Source organism: Notechis scutatus, chromosome 2, assembly GCF_049901735.1.
Source record: "Notechis scutatus isolate UNSWTSFEM ecotype Mainland chromosome 2, rNotScu1.2, whole genome shotgun sequence".
In the NCBI taxonomy this organism is placed as follows: domain Eukaryota; kingdom Metazoa; phylum Chordata; class Lepidosauria; order Squamata; family Elapidae; genus Notechis; species Notechis scutatus.
The window spans coordinates 82,251,185-82,271,745 of record NC_142010.1 but is presented as its reverse complement, the minus strand read 5'-3'; the positions used below and the strand labels follow the sequence as shown (position 1 = coordinate 82,271,745).

General features: G+C 36.0%; 1 protein-coding gene across 1 annotated transcript; it reads right to left on the bottom strand.

Moving 5' to 3' along the window:
• Nucleotides 1–1,199: 1,199 nt before the first annotated feature.
• On the bottom strand, nt 1,200–20,282 carry PPP2CA (protein phosphatase 2 catalytic subunit alpha). Its single transcript, XM_026687288.2, has 7 exons — nt 19,888–20,282; nt 7,668–7,877; nt 6,655–6,828; nt 6,377–6,466; nt 3,753–3,914; nt 3,465–3,583; nt 1,200–2,797 (listed from the first exon to the last, which is right to left on the bottom strand). Exons 1-7 carry the CDS (start codon nt 19,987–19,989, stop codon nt 2,725–2,727), a joined length of 930 nt encoding a protein of 309 aa, XP_026543073.1. The 5' UTR covers nt 19,990–20,282; the 3' UTR covers nt 1,200–2,724.
• Nucleotides 20,283–20,561: the final 279 nt, after the last annotated feature.

Genomic DNA, 20,561 nt, shown 5'->3' with positions numbered 1-20,561 from the left:
TCCTTTCTGACCATGCTATGTGATTTTCAAACATGACTTTTAAATAAGTATTTAAAACGTTAGAGTAACAGAGCTATCATATTAACTTTCATAGATCAAAATCAACTTAAATCAGGTTTATTAAATATCACTAGTGTCCATGATTTGTGATGTAAATGACTAAGTATGCTGTACGTTTTCATATTAGTATGTTTTGTTAGCATAAAATTATAAAAAATAGTCCACTTTATTATGTTCTAAACATTTACTACCTGCTTTTTCAGCTGAACAATTCTTTTGCATAATACATAAGGCTCCAAGACCAGTCAACAATTTCAGCTTTCTCTTTTGTTTCCAGAAACCATATTTAACAAAGAACAGTAACTTGCTTAGAAAATGTCTTAAAAGCAGCCAATTAGACAATGGAATTCAAGAAGGATGGCTTCCAGTTTGAAAAGCTTCTCCAATCATGACATAGAAATTCCAATCATGGAAGTTACTACACTTAAAAGCGGGTAACATATTGTACATGGGAACGTTTTCTAATAATTCTGTGCTTAAATATGGGATCATGTGGAGAATAGGAGATGAAGCTGTAAAATGAAGCTGCAGTGTAACATTGTTAATTATCATTCAGTTAATTATCATTCAGTTAAAACAGTGCAAGAAAAATGTTTTGTTCAAACTGATATTCTTACTGGCTAAGACTAACGCTAAGTCATAGAAAAGTTGGCCACTTTCAGTTTATTGCTTATCTTTTTTTAAATCAGAGGGTATTTTAACTGGCATCTAATTTCTATTTGAAGGTGTTTTTTTAAAATTTCTATTAAAATTAATATTCTGGTCAACTGACGCTAGGGGGAAATGAAGAGCAATAACAGTGCCAATAGTATTTCTTTATACTTGTCCCTTTTTTGTTTTTTTGTAACTGTTTCTTAGAAAAACCTCAATTTTTGAAGTTTTTTCAGGAAAAGGAAATTGAAAATATGTATGATATGTATGAATGTACGTATGTATAGAGAGAAACTTATATGTAGTTAAAAATGCCTTGGCTGGGAATTACAGAATTTCCCTGCTTCTGAACAGCAACCCTTGATGCTAGGCCAACTACTTGAAATTGAAGGTATCAGCCCACTTCATTCCATGAAAAAGTTTCAAGAATCACAAAGTATGCACAACACTTTAACATGCCCTGTGCACATAAGGACTTTTCTCCCAACTTCATTATTCTGTTACTACTTTATTGAATGGTAAGTAAAAACACTAGTTACAAAGTAAGAGGAAATCACTGTTAATACATGTTTTGATTTTCACATTTGAGACAATCAGTTACAGGTGGCTTGTTGGTATATCCCCATTGTTACACTATTTTCATCATCATTCAACAAATGTGTGATACCAACAATTACAAGTAAGAATTTAACTTCCATTATAATAGATTCATTTTTCCTAGCTATTTAAATATCCCAAGTTCTGTGATCAGAATATATTCAGCAAGTATTTGGAGTATTTAGTCTATAACTTACTCACTGCCTTCTGGTCAAACCAAAGGAAAGTAAGCTGGGCATGAGAGTAATGGGTATGAGAGACTGCTACTACTAAAAATGGGTGCAGAGTATTGAGATTGATTTATGATCTCACCAGTTCCTTCCCATTTTTCATTCAGTAGCACAAAAGCTCATATTTTGTTTACAAGTATAGCAAAAAAAAGTAGATTTCATCAGGAACATTGAGGATATATAATTTTTAAGACCATGCTTAGATGAAGTTAGATTTAACTTCACAATGGAGACCTTTTCACTTTAAATATAGAATTAAATGTCATAATATCCATTTCAAAGAATAGCTTTCTCCCTAGGTGTTTGAAAAATGCTTACAGAATTATGGCAATAATTATTTGCCTAATATATCAGATTACAAAATATGATCCTTAGATTATGATTTTTATGTACTGTAATGTTTCCTGAAATCAGCTTGTTTGTGACTTAGTCTTGTTTTGGTCTTTCAAAGGTTCAAAGAGACATAAAAGCTACTTTTTATTAAATACAACATGATATGTGCTTGCAATACATCTTCCAAACTTAGTTCACAAGTTTATTATGAAAAATGCTGCAACACTCTCCTGCAGCAACATCTTACAGAAATAAATTGTTCTTTCAAAGTAATTCACTATGAAGAACACATACATGGAACACTTTGTAAAGGAAATGTGTGAGAGAAAAATGGGAGTGGGAACAGAGTTCAGATGAAACAATAATACAATTAAATTAAATCGTTTCTCTAAAAAACAAAATAAGAACACAAATAAGAAAAGTCAGTCTTGGTGCTTATTTAAAATGTTCATTAAGCTTCAATGATAGTTTGCTATTCTTATCTACAATCATGCTGGAAAGCTAAAGCTAAAAGGAAAGTTACTTGTAATTCACGAAGTGTTAAATGTCTACATATTAATATTTGCAGTCTCTCAGAGAAAGCAAAAGTAACTACAAGTAGAACTATGCCAGAAACTGATTTCTTGACCAACAATGTTGCTTCAAGCATGCAATGAACTGGTTCATTCTAAAGTGGTCACAGTCGCTGACAGACAAGAGGCTTTGAATTTCAATATGGCACATCTTTTGGTCCATGTGAAAACAGGTTTCAATGTTAAATGTTTTCTGACACTTTGGAGTTACTGTTGCTCTTCCCATGTTCCTTTAGGTCAACACATGGTTCATGGCAATACTGTACAAGTGGAAAATCTCATTACAGAAAGTAGTCTGGGGTGCGACGAGTAACATGTGGTTCACCTCTGCGTGGTGCTGGATCAAACTGCAAACTGGAAGAAAGAATCCAAATTTGTTGGTCTATTAATGTTTTTAAAATAACCTATAACAAACTGAATACTGTTTGAAATTTCAAATAACACTTCAGAGCAATTTCTTCTGAAGGAGAGAGAAGCTTCCCTATAACGCTGCTAAGTGTGGCAAAGTAAATGGCAGGAGCCACTTTGGGAGAAAAAGAATTTCCGAAGAAAGTTCTATTCAGGCACAGAATTAATGTCTCGTCATTCACTGAGTTTATTCAAAAAGGAATTCAACCTATTTGTGTGAATCTTAAAAGTAAAAAGATTCCTTAACATACATAGTATTAATATAACAGAAGCAAGTATTTCTTAACATAACTTAGGGCTGAAACTTCAAAGAACTCATCTAGAAAAATAATTTTAAGGATTGAAGGTTAGGTTTTATAGTAACTCATGAATTAATGAGTACACCCTGAAATAGCCAAACATAAATGTTTTAAAATTTTATAAAGTTATACAAATTTAAAATAAATTGGCTATTCCACAAATAATCTCTTCTGAAATACCTGATAAGGCCAGATCAAGCAACAGTGCATATTTATTTCAAGCGCACGAGACTTTTTGTGTGTGTGTGTGAAAGTTTTAACTAGAAGATATAACATTGAACATTCTCATATAAATATTTTTTTAAAATACTTACAATGAATATTTTAAAGTATCATCAAGCTCCATAATTGCAGCTTGGTTACCACAACGGTAACAATAATTTGGAGCACTAAAAATTGTTACTACATTCCGATCATGACACCAGTTATATCCCTGAAAAAAATATATATGTAATTTTAATAAGAGCCTCTGCAGATAAAATATTAGGCATATAAACTATAGTTATAATAAAATATATTACTGTATTAAAATATATCAAGGTATGATCTGGGTTTATTTTAAACATCTTAAAACGGTTAAGAGCGTGTCAATACAAGCTTACCTCCATTACCAGCTGATGAGCTCTTGAAACCAACGTAAGGCCATTAGCATGGTTGAAAGTTTCTGAAATATCTTGTCCAAAAGTATATCCAGCTCCTCGAGGAGAAATACCCCAACCACCCCGATCATCAGGATCTGACCACAGCAAATCACACATTGGACCCTAAGAAATATTTCAGCATAATGATTTAGCCTTTAAAAATGGAAGATGCCTAAAACAACATAGAAACTTCAAAGGGAAACTTTCAAAATAACAATTGGAATGGCTAAATATGTTGGGAACAGTTTACTTATCCACTGCTAATGGTAACTATTAGCAGTGATACTAGAAATTCAGAATTTATGTATTGCTAAGTTTCCTACACCTAGGCATTCTTAAGAATTCAATTACAGATACCGGTACTTTTCAGCTACAGCTGAATTCAACTAAAGCTAATTCTTGTGAACAACAATACTGTAAGACATTGTGGCAATGAACGTACTTCTGGGGAGAAAAAAACCCAGCATCTCCTTGCCCACACTCTAGCCATCCACAGAAAGAAGTTTCTTTCAGAATGGTGAAAATATAATATAGAAGTGAAAATTAGACAAAAGCTGTAAGTTTGAGTTGTGATTGCCAACACTTTATATAATTGATTTACTTCCTCAAGGCAGTAAAACCTGAGTCAGGCTCATTCTTCTGTAACATAATATACAAATCAAGGCTGAAAGATTTTTCAGAAATATGAGAAATTATTCATACTTAGAATCCATTTTATTTCATTCTTATAGACTGCTATCTGTAGCAATAAGACAATCAGACACCATTTCATTGGAATCTTTGTTCCATCAGAAGAACTCACAAAATCACCTAATATGAGAACTCATTTTCTACATAATTTTCCATCTTGTAGCTGCTTTGAAAAGTTCCTCAACCAACAGTGGAGAACTTTCGGCTTGTAAGAGAAATTGACTGCTAAAAGAATTTATCTCTCTATTCTGCTAATACCACTTCTCAATAAAAGAGCACTGAACACTCTAAATACTGACAATTATAAGATTTATTTAGCAAGATTGTCTGTCAGGTATGTATGGTAATAGTACCCAGGGAATTTTGCAACACATTAGCAATGTAAAAGCAAACTAACTAATTCTCATGAATTTAAAATTAGAGCCAGGGCATTAATTTTTAACACTACATAATTCTGAATCCACCATTATGAAGATTAAAAGAAAGATGATGCTATCAGACTGGGGAAATTATTGTCTTTCAGATATTGCTGAACTACAGTTTGGGATATCCCTTAACTTGCTCGTTCCTTCAGCAACAAGGAGAGTACAATAAATTATCCACTTGTGCACTGATTCTCTATCATGTCACTAATTCTCTATCGTGTACAGTACTTAAGTCTTTCGTCCTAGATTGAAATTCTATCTCTTAGTAGGGTTCTATAAACTCCATAATCAATTAATACATTAAAATTGCATTATTGCCAACTCTAGACTCATCAATAATTTGAAGACTCCAGACTTCTAGAGAATAGTAGCAGACTAAAGATGGCTCTGCAAAAAGTGAATTCCATGAAAAAAAATGGGGGAATAAACAGCAAAGGGATGATTAAAAATTTTATTACAAAATTACAAATAGACTTCAGATAAATCTGAAATAAGATTTGGGAATCAATTATAAAGTGCCTTCCTGTGGGAAAATATGTTTTGAATTATTTAAAAAAACTTTTTAAAAATGGACACTAGAGGGAACTAAAGATTATAAAGGAGAAGAATACTCAAAGTCAACTCACAATTATAGAATTAAGAAAACTGTCTTAACATTAGATCTATTTAAGGATGTGGGCTGAGAAATTAATTGTAAGATTGTCTGCCTCTTTAGTCAGACTGGGTTTAAAATATACTATGGAAGAATAACAAGTTTTAACTGACGAGAATGAAACTGGTTTAAAGTTAGATTTTAAAATGACAGGCTCCAAAAACAACATAGAAATAGATGTTACTCAGAAAGAAACCAACGGATGTTCTAATAATTAAAAAGGATATACAAATAAACAGAGTAAAATGGATAAATTTTCTATACTGGACCTACAAAAGAGGCTTGTTAAATGTTTTGAAGAATTTTGTGAAAAGGAACAAATAAAAAATAAAAACAAATCAAAATCTAGGACATTTTCTGAATGAATTAAAGATCAAGCTTGTTAAAGGTAAATGGAAAGAATGTACAGTTGCTTTATATGATCAAGGTTAAAATAGATATGTAACCTCAGGTAACCCTTAACAGACTTTTGCTGATACCAGGATTAAACTGATAAGGCTTTATTGTTTACAAATAAAAGATTGAATATGAGAAGAGATCATTTGCTGTATTTTAAGAGAAAGTGGTAAATTACTAAAATAGTTTTTACTTGTGATGAAGGAGGGGAAGTCCCTTCTTTATATATTTCCTTTCTCTACTGTATTCTTTTTTTCTTTTCCATATTCTTTTTGAGTTTTTTTTCTTCTGCATCTTATATTTTTTCTTTTTCTTTTCTATTTGTTTTTATTGTAATTTTTAATAATTAAAAAAGAAAAAATAATTTAAACAGTACCATTAGACATTAATCACAACTCAGAATTCAAATTGCATTAAGTTACCTCATGTGGAACTTCTTGAAGACGATCAAGTGCTCTAATATGATCCAGTGTATCTATAGATGGAGACAGTCCTCCATGTAGACAGAAAATCTGTGAAAATATTAAAACTAGTATTAAAATAACTTTTTTTAATTATCAAAAACTAGTTAGCTGAACATATTTTCTGAAAGTTATAGATGGTTTTAAAAGGAAAACATCTGATTAAAATACATTGGAACATTCACCCTATTTTGTATTTTTGTTGCTATTAACAAAAAATATTCGTATTTTCAGCATACCTGTCCATCCACCAAAGCAGTAAGAGGAAGATAGTCAAAAAGATCTGTGAAGTATTTCCAGACATTTGCATTTCCGTATTTCCTTAAACACTCATCATAGAAACCATACACTTGAGTGATTTGCCTGCTTTCATGGTTCCCTCGAAGGATTGTGATGCGTTCACGGTAACGGACCTATTAAAAAAGGTAGTTAGTATTATCAGAGCAATTAAGAACTTTTCATTTTATGTTCCCTACCTCAACTTGTCCCGATCTCTATTAATATATACCGGTATCTTCCCCTATTGTAATCACTATTTACAGATGTATGGAGAAAACATAATGTTCTAAACATCTCTTGAAGCCAAATTTTAAAAATCTGTATTCCTTCTACCTCCTCTTGTTTAGGTTGATAGTACTGATATATAGGAGGGAGGGGGAGAGTGTAGTAAATTTAAATTCAAGAGTAGAATCTTATCAGTCCTTGATCTATGCTAAATGAGTTAAGTGAATTTTAAGACCTTTCTTGCCACAGTTGTTAAGTGAAACATTGTGGTTGTTAAGTTAGTAACACGGTTGTTAAAAGAATCTGGCACCCCTTTTGGCTTTGCTCATTAGGAGGTTGCAAAACAGGATCACATGACCCCAGGACACTGCAGTCGTCATAAATATCAGTTGCCAAGATCTGAATTTTGATCACATGACCATGGGAATACTACAACAGTTGTGTGAAAAGTAGTCATAAGTCTATTTTTTTCAATGCTGTTGTAACTATGAATGAACTGTTGTAAATCAAGGACTACATATCTAAGCATCTTAATTAGTATGTGGGAGTTTCTTTGAATTTCTCCATTGCATAATTTCCTCCTCTACAGTTTTTATTTTGTGCAGAATTTTCAACAGTATTAAATCCTTACAGTAATTCAGAATATAAGCACAATATAATAAAGTTCAAAATATCTGGAAGTAACCCCAACATTTTCTATATGCCTGTTATTTCTAATCCCAACATGTTTTAAATGTATTTTTATTACCTTAAGCGCTACCAGAAGTGTTACTGTTTCAACAGAATAGTATCCCCTATCAACGTAGTCTCCCATAAACAAGTAATTTGTATCTGGTGATTTGCCTCCAATTCTGAAAAGTTCCATGAGATCGTGAAATTGTCCATGGACATCTCCACAAACTGTTACTGGACATCTTACTTCTTGAACATTGGATTCCTTTGTTAAGATTTCTTTAGCCTGCAACAAAGCAAAAAGTCAGCTTAACCTTAAGTAATTTCTGCTTCTGAACAATACTTATCATACATACAAGCATAATTCATTTGGACCCATAAAATAGAAAAATCAAAACTAAAAAACAGCATAAAATAAACATAATCCTTAAAACTGTCAAATATTATAGCGAGAGACAACAACAATAACAGTATTGTAGCGATGGTAGATTTTTCCAGGTTTCTTTGGATAGTTGAAATCAAAGTTCAGATAAAATGGATCCATCTAGATTTCTGGTTGGAAGCCTTGCTCTAGAAGTGGGTATTATTGCTGAGAACATTGAACTAAAAAGAGTACCAGATATTTTCTGAACAAACAGAAACCCAATCTTGCTGGGATTCAATTTTAACCTACTTTTGCCTATCCAAATTCTACAACTTCTAGCAATAGGTCAGAACTTACACTGTACTTGAAACAGACATATATATCTAAGTTATCTATATTTAATATCATCAAACTAATGATACCTCACCATGGACCAATATATGACTTCTAAAATGTCACATCCAAGTTCCTGACTTTCAGACCATTAGCCTGACAGATTAATATTACATTCACATATTTCTAAGGTTGGCAAAATGAAACTAGACAAATCTAATATACTTTTACAGTCTAGAAAAAAAAATTAAAGCCAATTCTCAAGTGCGAAATAATAATCTGCAAGGTAATTGTCTGCTAAAATGCATTAGGAAACTGTTCAAGATGGAACAGATCCGTAAGTAATTGCACCCTAAGCAATTACTTGTTTGCAAAACATTAAAGTAGCAATCATAGCAACAATTTAGTAAAAAAAAAAAGTTTATAAAAGCATACTAACCTTTTTACTATATTAAAAGTTAGTAGTAAAAGTAGAGCAAATTTTTAACCCCAAATTGCAAAAAAAAAAGTTTCAATTCTAAATTGAAAGATTCACTTCCCCTAATGATTGCCAGTTAATTATACTTTTGTAAGAAATAGAGTCCTAGCCATACAGAAAAAAGATATTACAAATGTTAATGTGCACACCAATGGCAAGACTTGTTCAAATCATATGTGTCTGATTAACACTCAATTTCTTTCAGCCGATCTTCCTCCCAATATATGAAAACATTAAGTTAAAACATTTGTTGCTAGACAAAACTACAAATATGGTTGTTTATTAGAAAATGGAAGTCAATGCAATTTCAGAGAAATTAGGGCAAATGTGTGCCCCAGATACATGTTCCTTTCTTGACAAAATTGAATGGCACTTATTTTTTCGGATAAAATAAAGTCTGGTAAATTTTAGATAAGCATGTTCAAGATTTTTGTGCAAACAGTGCATCCAAAAAGGATGTACTTTTCTCATTGTGTTATTATGGGCATCCATGACAAATCCCTATAAGAGGGAGATAACACCCCATATACATCTGCACCTCAGAAGGAGAACTATGAAACAGTACTAAATATGGTAATCCTTCAACATATTTCAACATCCTTTCCCCAAAGCAATGTAGCTTCAGAAAGATCTAATGACTGCAGTGTTACCTGACTTTGGTGGCACATTCAATTCGATAAATTACATATAGGTATTTCAAATGGTGTCTTCTTTTAGAACAGCAGAAATTATAATCTCCAAGGAAAAGGGGCTACGGTACAACATATATAAAAGTTCTACTGCCAAAGAGTGAAACATCTCTAAATAAATAATTCAAAAATCTTTTAGTTTGAAACTTACCAATTAAGAAATCTGATTGTTCCATAGTTCATAGTAAAACTTATATCACAGAAAAGATATACATATTTGTTCAGTTTGATTCAAATTATTCAAAAAGAAAACTGAAGGAGAAGGAAAGCAGGCAAACTAAAAATAACCAGATATTGCCCATATTTACACTACTTTCATAAGTACTGAAAAGTTCTGGGGCCAATCTTTCCCATCTGCATAACATTTCATGTTTTTGCTACAGAATATTGCTAACTCAACATTACCCTATGCGAAGAGACTTTGAGTTCAATGTTGTAACTGAAGTTATTACTTGTGAAATAACAAAACTGAATGCTATTAATAGTGCTGAGAATAATAAGACAACTTCTGTGAACCTTCTTTCCTCCTTTAAACACAGCCAATTCTGAAGAATATTATTATTATCTGGGATAGCTTGTTCTTTAATTGACTACTCTAAAGGTAGGCAACCCAAAAGTATTGTTTTTGTATTAAGTCTTACATTTAACAGCATCCAGAAAGCTTTGAGAAATAATGAAGTTTGTTTTAGAATATGAAATACATACCATAAGCACCTAAGACCAGTTATAGTCTATTTTTAAAAATGTGAAATCTGCTATTCTTTCATAGGCATTATGACTTATTACCTTTCAAATAACTTTTTGCCAACACATTAAAAAATGAAAGTATTATTAAATACAAAGGTTTTTACCAATGTTAGTGGTTACCCAAAGATCAGCATTACGGATTAAAGTAAAATAAATTACTTAAAATTGAGGCATGCAACTGAAATTACTAACATAACAATGGAAATCATTTTAAGCTTAAAAAACAAGCTATTTGGATTTAACCATCCCTATGAATAAGTTTTGTTTAAAATGTAGAACAAGTACAAAAGCAGAAATGTTTCAGCTTTCTCTTAAGTGTTGCTTAGTTTTTCTCTATTCTAGCATGCAATACGTGTCTCTTTTCAAATAAAGTCTTTTTAGGACACAAAAACTGAGGGAAGCAGTGAGCACATTTAAAATTCTGCAGAATGCAATGGTATTTTCATAATATGACTATCATGGTCAGGTCAAATAAATGGATTATCTGAATAAAAACCAATACAGCTATTCACTGGCACTCTTTAGACAAAGCCTAACCCTATGATATCATTAATTGTGATTCTGAAATCTACAGAAGCTATTGTAATACAAATAAAATCTGCAGCATCCACACCAATAAATATTATCTATTTAATTATAATTACTAAGTCACAATTTCTTATCAGCTTTATTTGAAGACACTTTCCATTCACGTAACAGAACCACGAGAAGATTAAAATGGAATATAGCAATGATGGCTAACCTTTACATCATCACGTGCCGAAAGTGCGCTTGTGCCTGCACCCATAATGCAATGCGCACGTGACCCCCACCCCCACCCCGCGCATGTGCACGCAAACCCTCCCTGCAGGTGCTCCACCCCTGCACATGCCCGGCAGATACCCCACAATCAGCTGGCCGGCAGGAGATACATGAGCATGTGCAGTGGACCTGATCTGGGGCAACAGTTCGCATGCCAGCAGAGATGGCTCTGCGTGCGACTTCCGGCACATGTGCCATAGGTTCGCCATCACGGGAATATAGCTTGTAATAAAATAATGAAGATCCAATAAATAAAAAAAATTCTTAAGCAGCAATACACACTGCATTGCCAAAATAAAATAGCACTTTGGAAGTTTTCAATTAAGAGAATATTAGTATGTATGCAAAGCTGTCCATCCAAGTCTGTATGTTCCTACAAATATCAGTCTGAAATTAAATTACAGCATTGATTTCAGGTGTCTAAAAATCAAATGAATGATTTTTTATTATTACTAAGTATTACCTTTCAAATAAATTTCTACAAGTATTTTATTCCCAACGCCAGGTGTCTTATGGCAATACTGGCAGGAATTGATTTTTTTTAACAACTCATCAATGGTCTACTATACAATTTGATTATTCTCAATGCTCCACCATAATAGAAAGGTAGCAAATTTTATACCTAAATTAAATTACCTCAATATAAATACTATTGGGTTTCTAATTTTTTTTTAAATGGCATACATACAAGAAAGCAAGTTCAGAAAAGTCAGACTGAATAAAATTCATATTTGCAGCAGTCTAAAGTAAAGACAATCAATTCCCCAAATGTTTTTAATCTACAGGTAGTCTTCACTTAATGACTGACAATTCCATTACAAACCAAGACAATCATTAAGCCAATTGTCAAGTGACTGTTCTGCTTAGTGATGGCATTTCTGACAATCCCAGTTGTTATTGAATGAATCCTACATGATCATTAGGCAAGAAGCTATCCGATTCAAGGCACTCTTGAACTGGATTCAAGCCAGACTTGAACAATGTGCCCTCTCCAACACAATGAATTTTAATTTGGAGAAAAGCAAAGGTTTACATTTAGGCAGGAAAAACCAAAGATGTAAGTACTGATTAGGCGAGACCTGTCTCAAATACAGTAACTGTGAGAGGGACCACAGAGTCCTAGTGGATGATCACTTGAATATGAGCTGGCAGTGTGCAGAAGAAGCCCCAGAAGCTAATACAATCCTGGGTTGTATAAACAGAGGCATAGAATCAAAATCACATGAAGTATTAGTACCACTTTATAAAATCTTAGTAAGATCATACCTGGAATACGGCAACTAATTTTGGTCACCACACTACGAAAAAGATGTTGAGACTTTGAAAAAAAGATCAGAGAAGAGCTACTAAGATGATCAAAGGCCTGGAGACTAAAACATATGAAGAATGGTTGCAGGATTTGGGGTTGTCTAGTCTAGAGGAAAAAAGAACTAGGGGTGACATGATAGCAGTATTCCAATATTTGAGGGGCTTGCCACAAAGAGGGAATCAGCTTATTTTCCAAAGCACCAGAAGGGAAGACAAGAAACAATGAATGGAAACTAATCAAGGAGATAAACAACCTGGAATTCAGGAGAAACTTTCTAACTAAGAGGACAATTAACCAGTGGAACAGCTTGCCTTCATAAATTGTGGGCACTTCATCACTGGAGGTTTTTAAGAAGTGACTGGACAGCTACTTGATATAGGTTCTCCTGCTTGAGCAGGGGGCTGGACTAGAAGACCTCCAAGATCCCCTCCAGCTCTATCCTATTCTTGGCAGGAGGTAACAATTGCTTCTACTTCAACTCCTTTCACCCACCTATCTTCCCCCCTCTCTGTCTTTGTTCATTTTATTGCTTGCCTATGTGCTGCTGTAAGCAACCCCTACCTATTACTGAATCCACCACACTGTATATTGTTATTGTGCCACCTGGGACATAATTTTAGCCTAGTGCAGTTTGGGTCTGATTTCTTAGGCGATACGATAGAAGGAACCAGGAGGGGTATGAAAGGTCCATTAGTGAAAGAAGGCCCTAGCTGCGGAAAAGGGTCTTTTTTTCATATGCTGACCTTTCCCAACCCGTACAAGTCCTTCTTTTGTAAAATTTGCAAGAGAAGGCCAAGCTGCACCTCTGTGAAAGAAGGCCCAGGCCAGTACACTAACGGCACACAGAATGGTAGGCAGGACCAGGCAATGGGAGCAGCTGGTGGCAGTGGGTAGGCGGGCAGCCAAAAGGCAGTTGTAAATGTGGGTGGGCCCAAATGTTCATCTTATTGCAAGGGCAATACAATAGCCAGAATTTCAAGAACCCATCATATGTCCTTCATTCCACACCATCGTAACTTCAAATGGTCACACAATCTTCATTTTCAATGTTCTGTGACAGTTTCCTAGCCAGTCTTACAATCCCTAACTTCCTCCTCCGCCTAGCAACACTTAGCTCTCAGAAAGGAAGAAAAGCACTCTCTGATCTGTGCCACTACCCATTCCCTGGCTTGTGCTGCCCGCCCACCTTCCCCAAACTACACAGTACCTCTTACACAACTCCATGAACCTTCCCTGACCTGCGTGGCCCATCACACGCACTCTTCCCTACCCACATTGCTTCCCCATGCTGACTCACACACCACCTTTCACAAAACTCTCAGCTACCTTCCTGATCCACACTATCTACTCACGTGCCCTTCCCAATTCATGTAGCATCTCTGGCACACATTCACACCCCCTTCCCAATCCCTGCAGCACTTCTCACACACCCAGATGTGAGATTTTATGATAGTCTGCTTCTTAAAAGCATTAAATTAAGACCTGGTGTACTTTATTATGAATGGAATGGAAAGTTCAAGACCTAAGATTGAGTTCAATCTATTACAATGCCTTGTCATTGTTCACTTTATATCATGTATTAACCAAAATTGTACATTACCACCTGGATAGCAGTTGCATGGAACAGACATAAAAGAGTTTTCACTGAGATTGGATGCAGCTAACATACAACAATAAAAACTTCATGTCTACATGTTTAAGCACAAATAAAAGCAAATAAATATTTTCTATCACTACAATAGTAGTACTGCCTTCACTGCATCCTAAGTAACTTTCTAATACAGCTTTCCACATGATCCAAGGCTTGTTTTAGTTCAACCTATAGACCAGTGGTAATCAACCTGGTCCCTACCGCCCAATAGTGGGCGTTCCAGCTTTCATGGTGGGTGGTAGGGGTTTGGTCCCCTACTTTATAAATCACCATTACTGTGGAACCAGTGGGCGGTTAGAGAAAATTTTACTACTAAGGGATACAAACGTGGGTGGTAGGTATAAAAAGGTTGACTACCCCTGTTATAGACAGATATAATACATGGAACAGCATTCAAAGGAGCTTTAGTAAATTTGCAAAATTCTTAAGATTAACTAACTCATCCACATCTACTGAATTTAAACGTCAGACACTCCAACGCATCCAAATGTTTTCCTCTAAAAAATATGAATGGCTGCATAGTCCTAGTTACTATTCAAAGCAGTAATGTGATGAGTTCCTACAAAATTCATCTTATTCTTGCTATTTATCATTAGGATTTCTGTCTTAAGCAACACTTTAAAAGTTGATGTATAAAATGTAAAAGATTCAAAATATTAGTTTGATTTCAAAAATTGAATTTACTTTTAAAAGGTAAAGGTTCCCTGCGCACATATGTGCTAGTTTCCAGTTCTTGGGGGCTGTGCTCACCTCTGTTACAAAGCCAAAGAGCCAGCGCTGTCCAAACATGTCTCTGTTGTCATATGGTCAGCATGACTAAATGCTGAAGGCGCACGAAACGCTGTTACCTTCCCACCAAAGTGGTCCCTATTTTTCTACTTGCATTTTTACATGATTTCAAACTGCTAGGTTAGCAGAAGCTGGGACAAGTAATGGGAGCTCATTCCATTACGGGATTTGAACTGCTGACCTTTCTGATTGACAAACTCAATGTCTTAGCCATTGAGCCTCCGCGTCCATTTCAGTAAATCTTAAGCATACATATGTCACAAGACATTGAAATATACAAAATTGTAGACTAGAACAACTTGGTTTTTATTTGAAATACTACACCTAATCCAAGCTAAGACAACGTTTCAAAGTGAGGTCATAATACAGGGCTTTAATTGCTAGCTTAAATGCTGATCTGATGAATAACATTTAAAAACCTCATTACTTCTGATGAGAACCTTAAATACTATGTACTCAGATTCATCAGGTTTCTATTAGTACCTAATCCAATTCAGAACTAATTAACAATTGCATATTTAGCTAGTAGTTACTTATCTTCATATCTAAATTAAAGGCATACCAGCACAAACAACACCCCCCAGAACACCCCTAACTAAAATCGCATGGAGAAAATGAACATTATTTTCTTTATTACACAGAGAGGCAGTCTTCATACCCCCCTAAAACCCCACAAGCATACCAGTAGGCAGCCGGGCAGCAAGCGCCTTTAACTAGGATAAAAGAGCCAATCAAGCATGGAGGAAATGAACAATTATTTTCTTTATTAGCAAAGACAGGAAGAGGCAATATAGTTTATTATATTTGTATTAACTGTATCAGCAGGACAGTATTTGTCATTAATATCTTAATTCAAGTGAAAAATTAAAATCTGTTTAATTTCCTTAGAACAAATCACTACTGTAACTTAAATATGTAACCTTTAATCTATTTACCTTAAATGTCTGGGTTTTTTAGTATGAATAATTTCTCATGCTCAGTTCTTTCTATTCCCTTACTGTGTTCTGAACAAAAACTGCAACTTAAATTTCTGTCCACATAATAAAAAATTCTGAAGCAAAGTGCATGTTCTTTGTCCATGTTTTTTTTTTAATCTTGACATTCTACCCTTCCTCCATAATTTGTAATAATCCAACTTTATTTCCTAGAAGATGTTGTTATATAGAAACATGGCATTATGTGCTGAGCACTAACAAAATTGAAATATCACATGGCTTTAAGAACACTGAGATTTGCCAAAATAATTTTTAAAATTCTTTTAGGAAAGGTAACTCCAAGCAATGGCCCTGTGCAGAATGAATAGGGCAATAGTTTCAGAAATATAAGTATTATTATAAAAGAAATACATAAAACAAGAGATAACTGATAACCTGAACAAAAATCTTAGAAAAACAAGGATTTTTCTGTAAGTATGCTATATTTTGTACAAGTCTGATCAATATATTATTATGCATTCCTCTTTTATTGAATAAACAATTCAATTTTATAAAAATATTTCTTTAGATTTCAGTTCTGAATTTTCCAAAACATAAATTGACAGGAACTTCTGCATTTGGTATAATCTGAATAGCCCAAAGGAGTTAGTGAATTTTCCAATAACATTTAAAAGAATTTCACATAGTCAGTTTGCAAAACCACAATTTCTACCTGCTATTCTTATCATATTAGCAAAAGGATAATAATGAATCTATGAGAAAATGTTTCACTTATTCATGTATGTATCATTGAACAAGCAAAAAAGCTTCCTGATCTCATACCATTCATATTTCATGTTAAAAATCATGCTGGCCTTATTACCATTATATTTATTTCTGCAGTTTAACCTTACTGCTTGGATTACAGGTAGTCCTTGTTTAGCAACCATAATTGGGACCAGGATCTTTGTTGTTAAATGAAGCAGTTCCTAAATGAAACCACAACTATGATTTTCTTTGATTTACAAATCTACAAGGATTATAAATATGAGGATTGGTTGTAAAGTTATTTTTCATCACTACTGTAACGGCAAATAGTCATTAAATGAGGCAATCACTAAACAAGGACAATCTTATTTTTTCTCTCCAAATGCTTTACTATAAAAGGTACACTGCTCCAAGTATGGAAAGGATTCATTTCCCATATTTAACACCTAACTCTTTAACAAAACTAAAAAAATAGCTTCAAATACTAGTTAAAAGCAGCATCTCATAAGTGAGCTGTAAATTCAATGTATATTAAGCACCTCTGAATGTTTTCACAGATGGATGCATGACCACAAAACAAACTATAAAGGAAGGATTGGCAACATTAAAATAAATGTTCCATTACCTCTTTTACTCATTCCTATTAATATTATGCCAATGTATTAGACAATCTCCATCCTTCATCCCAAAATTTGTATTTTTCAAAACTGAATTTCTATCATTTCTAAAGTTGTTTAGTATAGATGGTGTCTGGCTTACAATTGTAATGGAGCTTGCTTATCATTTTGTAAGTTGTGATGGTCATAAAACCAACAACCCAATCTTATAACTTTTGTATCAACTGTTAAGCAAACCAATGGTTCACTATGGGCAGTTTTGTCATATACTGGAAGTAAACGCCGATTTTTGGCAAAACCCATAAAAGTGTGGCCACATGACTGTGAGCATTGATAACTGCTGTAAATGCAGGTCAGTTGCTGAGCACCCAACATGCAGTCACATGACCAGAGGCAGCCATCAGAACTTCGGAACTGGGCTGTAAATACCCCCAGGGAGATTTTAGTAACTTCAAAAGGTCGCTAAGTAACTGAGACTACCTGTATGTAAAGTATAACATGCTTAACATGTAAAGTGAAAGAACTGAAAACATTTAATGTTGCAGTAGGTTTAGCAAACCTATCAAGAAACTGAGTAAATACAGACCAAAATGGTTTCCTGATAATGGACTTGGCTTGCAGGTTTCTAACTCCAACAATTAAATTTTCTTACCACAAATTTATTACAACTAAAACTCTACTTAAGTTTAAGTTCCTTCTGTGGATTCCAACGAAACCTATGACTGAATATCACACAAGTGCTTTTTCAAAAGGCAAATGGACTTTTTAAACAAAGTCCTGGTTGCCTTTTGAAAAAGCACTTTTGGGACAACCATGACCTGGATGTCTGAGAAGCTCCATAGACATCTATAACTGAGGAATACAATAGTCCTTGACTTACAATGGTTTGTTTAGTGACCATTCAATTACAAAAGCACTAAAAATGTGACTTATGACCATTTTTCACGCTTATCACCATTGCAGCATCCCCATGGTCACATGATTTACATTCAGATGCATGACAACTGGTTCATATTTATGATAGCTGCATGTCCTGGGGTCACATGATCCCTTTTGCTTTCTGAAAGCAAAGTCAATTGTCAGGTTAACTTAACAACTGTATTACTAACTTAACAACTGCAATGATTCATTTAACAAATGTGGCAAGCAAGGTCGTAAAATTGGGCAAAACACTTAACAAATTTCTCAACATAAATTTTGGGCTCAATTGTGGTTGTAAGTCAAGGACTACCTTTGGTTTATATCAAAAAGCACTCTTAACATTTTTAACTGCTTTGTCACTGAAGGTTAAATATTAAATATTTTTTTAAAAATTTATATATGGATCAAATGAAAATTACCAAATCACTACATGTCTCATCAGATATATTTCTAAGCCAAAAGTACTTACCATAATCCTAAATTTAAACTTGAATTAAATACAATTGTTATTTATTTAATTTATATTCCACCTGCTATTTTTGGAAATAATTCAGTTGGACAGTGAACATATCAAATACCCCTTCCTCCTCCTATTTTCTCCACAATGACAACTCTGTGAAGTGGTATGGACTGAAAGAGTGTGACATGAATAGCCACAGGAGTCAATTTAGAAAAAGAAATACTACGCACTGAGAAAAAACTGCCCTTTCTTCTGCTGTCATTTAAGTTTAATGTAATAAAGTTAATGTAATGCTACTGTAATAAATTAAATATTCGAATACCATTTGTGATTTAACAAATGGTATTCAAATGCATCATTAAAAAAAATCAATTGCATTTTAGTAGGAAGAAATTTGACAATGTTACAATCCAATTGAACTGATTCATTATTACATGCTACTGCAATACAAGAAAATACTCATCAGATTCCAGGGTGATTCACTTTTCCCCCCACACTTCTCCCATTATTCCAACAATGCTTTTCTGTATATTTACTCGAAAGTAAGATCCATTAAGTTCAGTGGAATAAAATGCCAAGGAAGCGTTGTAAAATTACAACCTCTGGACATAAATCACGATCCGAACGATATTCCGACCGCATAAATTAATCGCTGAATCCTCTGGATCCGAGCGAGCTTGGGGGACAGCCGAGAGCTTGCGCGGATTTAGAACAATACATTTGGCTCCTCTCTTTTCTTCTCGCCGGCATCTTCCATCAAACCTCTCCCTCCATCATTAGCCCGTGCATCAAAACCCGCCCGCCGAACCCAAGTGACTTCCTAGCAGCATTATTTTCGGAGAAAGGCGCCATTTTAAGAGCTAGTGGGAGGAGGAGGAGGAGCGGGCGATGCGACAGGGGGCGCAGGACCAGCGGGGGAAGCGATCCATTGAGCCACACCGGCTACTCCGCGAGGAAAAAGAAAAGAAAAAAATACCTCGGGAGTGCCTCGCGGGGCTTGCAGAGTGGGCAGCCTGGCCGCCAAGAGCGCCGTCTCTTACATTGCACCTGACCCTGGGACACACCCCGCTCTGCCTTCTCTGGGCAGATGTACTACTCCTCCTCCGCTTCCACCTTCGCCGCCACCGCCGCTTCTTCTTTCATCCCGCCGGGTGGGATGGCTCCCGCAAGTCCGGGCTCGTCCCAGCGCCCTCCTGGCCCTCACCCGCTTCCTCATCTCAGCGGAGCCTCCCGCGATCGGTGCCCACCCGCGATCCCTTCCGGATCTTGCTGGATCCCGGTGCGTTTCCACCGAGGCTCCTTTCCCGAATTGTCTGTCGGACGGACGGGCCTCTTCCTCTCCCCGTCCTCCCGCCCCCGGTGTATTTCTCTCCCCCTCCCCACACACGCACAGCCCGGCTGGGTCTGGGTCTTCCCTCCCCCTCCCCCCCGCTTCCCGCGCCACTGGCTGCCCACCTTCTCGCACAGGCTCTTGACTTGCCCTTCCGAGAGCTGTTTACATTCGTTCAGCTGCTCGACCCACTGGTCGAGCTCCTTCGTGAAGACCTTCTCTTCCATCGTCGCTGCTCCTGCCGCTGCTGCTGCTGCTTCCTGCCTGCCTTCTTCGCTCTCTCGCCGGCACCCACCACCCCTGCCCCACCTCCGCCCACCCTTCTCCTCCCTCCCCCTCGCGGAGATTAGGGGAGAGTGCTAAGCGTCGGGAAGGAGTGAGGGGTGGACGGAGGAGGAGGAGAGAGACATGCACGACGGAATCTCTCCCTCCAAGGCGACGGGGAGCAGCGGCAGCGGCTACTTCTCACACTCGCTCATCCAGTCCGCTCTCCGTGTAATGGCTGCCGCGCCTTGACGTCACCCCCACACTTCCCACCCTCCCTAGACCAGCTCAGGCGGCGCACATGCGTCCTTACAGTCAAATGGGCGGTTCTGCCCTGAGCGCCCCACAGTACGCCTCTTCGAGCATGCGCGCAAGCCCTGTCCGCGGCGGCGCGGCGGTGTTTCGATGAGTTCTTCTGCGCGTTCTAGACTGGAGAATGGGGTAAGATTCCAGGGAGTGTATTGGAGGGGGGCGGTGTGAGGCGTCCTGGTCGCGCGCAGAGAAAGGTAGCTCTTCTTTGAAATGAATTCAATAC

Excerpts from the sequence above, each read along its gene's own strand:
- PPP2CA (XM_026687288.2), bottom strand. The coding sequence starts at position 19,989 with ATGGAAGAGAAGGTCTTCACGAAGGAGCTCGACCAGTGGGTCGAGCAG. Across the intron at positions 3,915-6,376 it reads TTCAAGAAGTTCCACATGAG|GGTCCAATGTGTGATTTGCT; the intron begins GTAACTTAATGC and ends AATATTTCTTAG. Across the intron at positions 3,584-3,752 it reads CTCATCAGCTGGTAATGGAG|GGATATAACTGGTGTCATGA; the intron begins GTAAGCTTGTAT and ends TATTTTTTTCAG.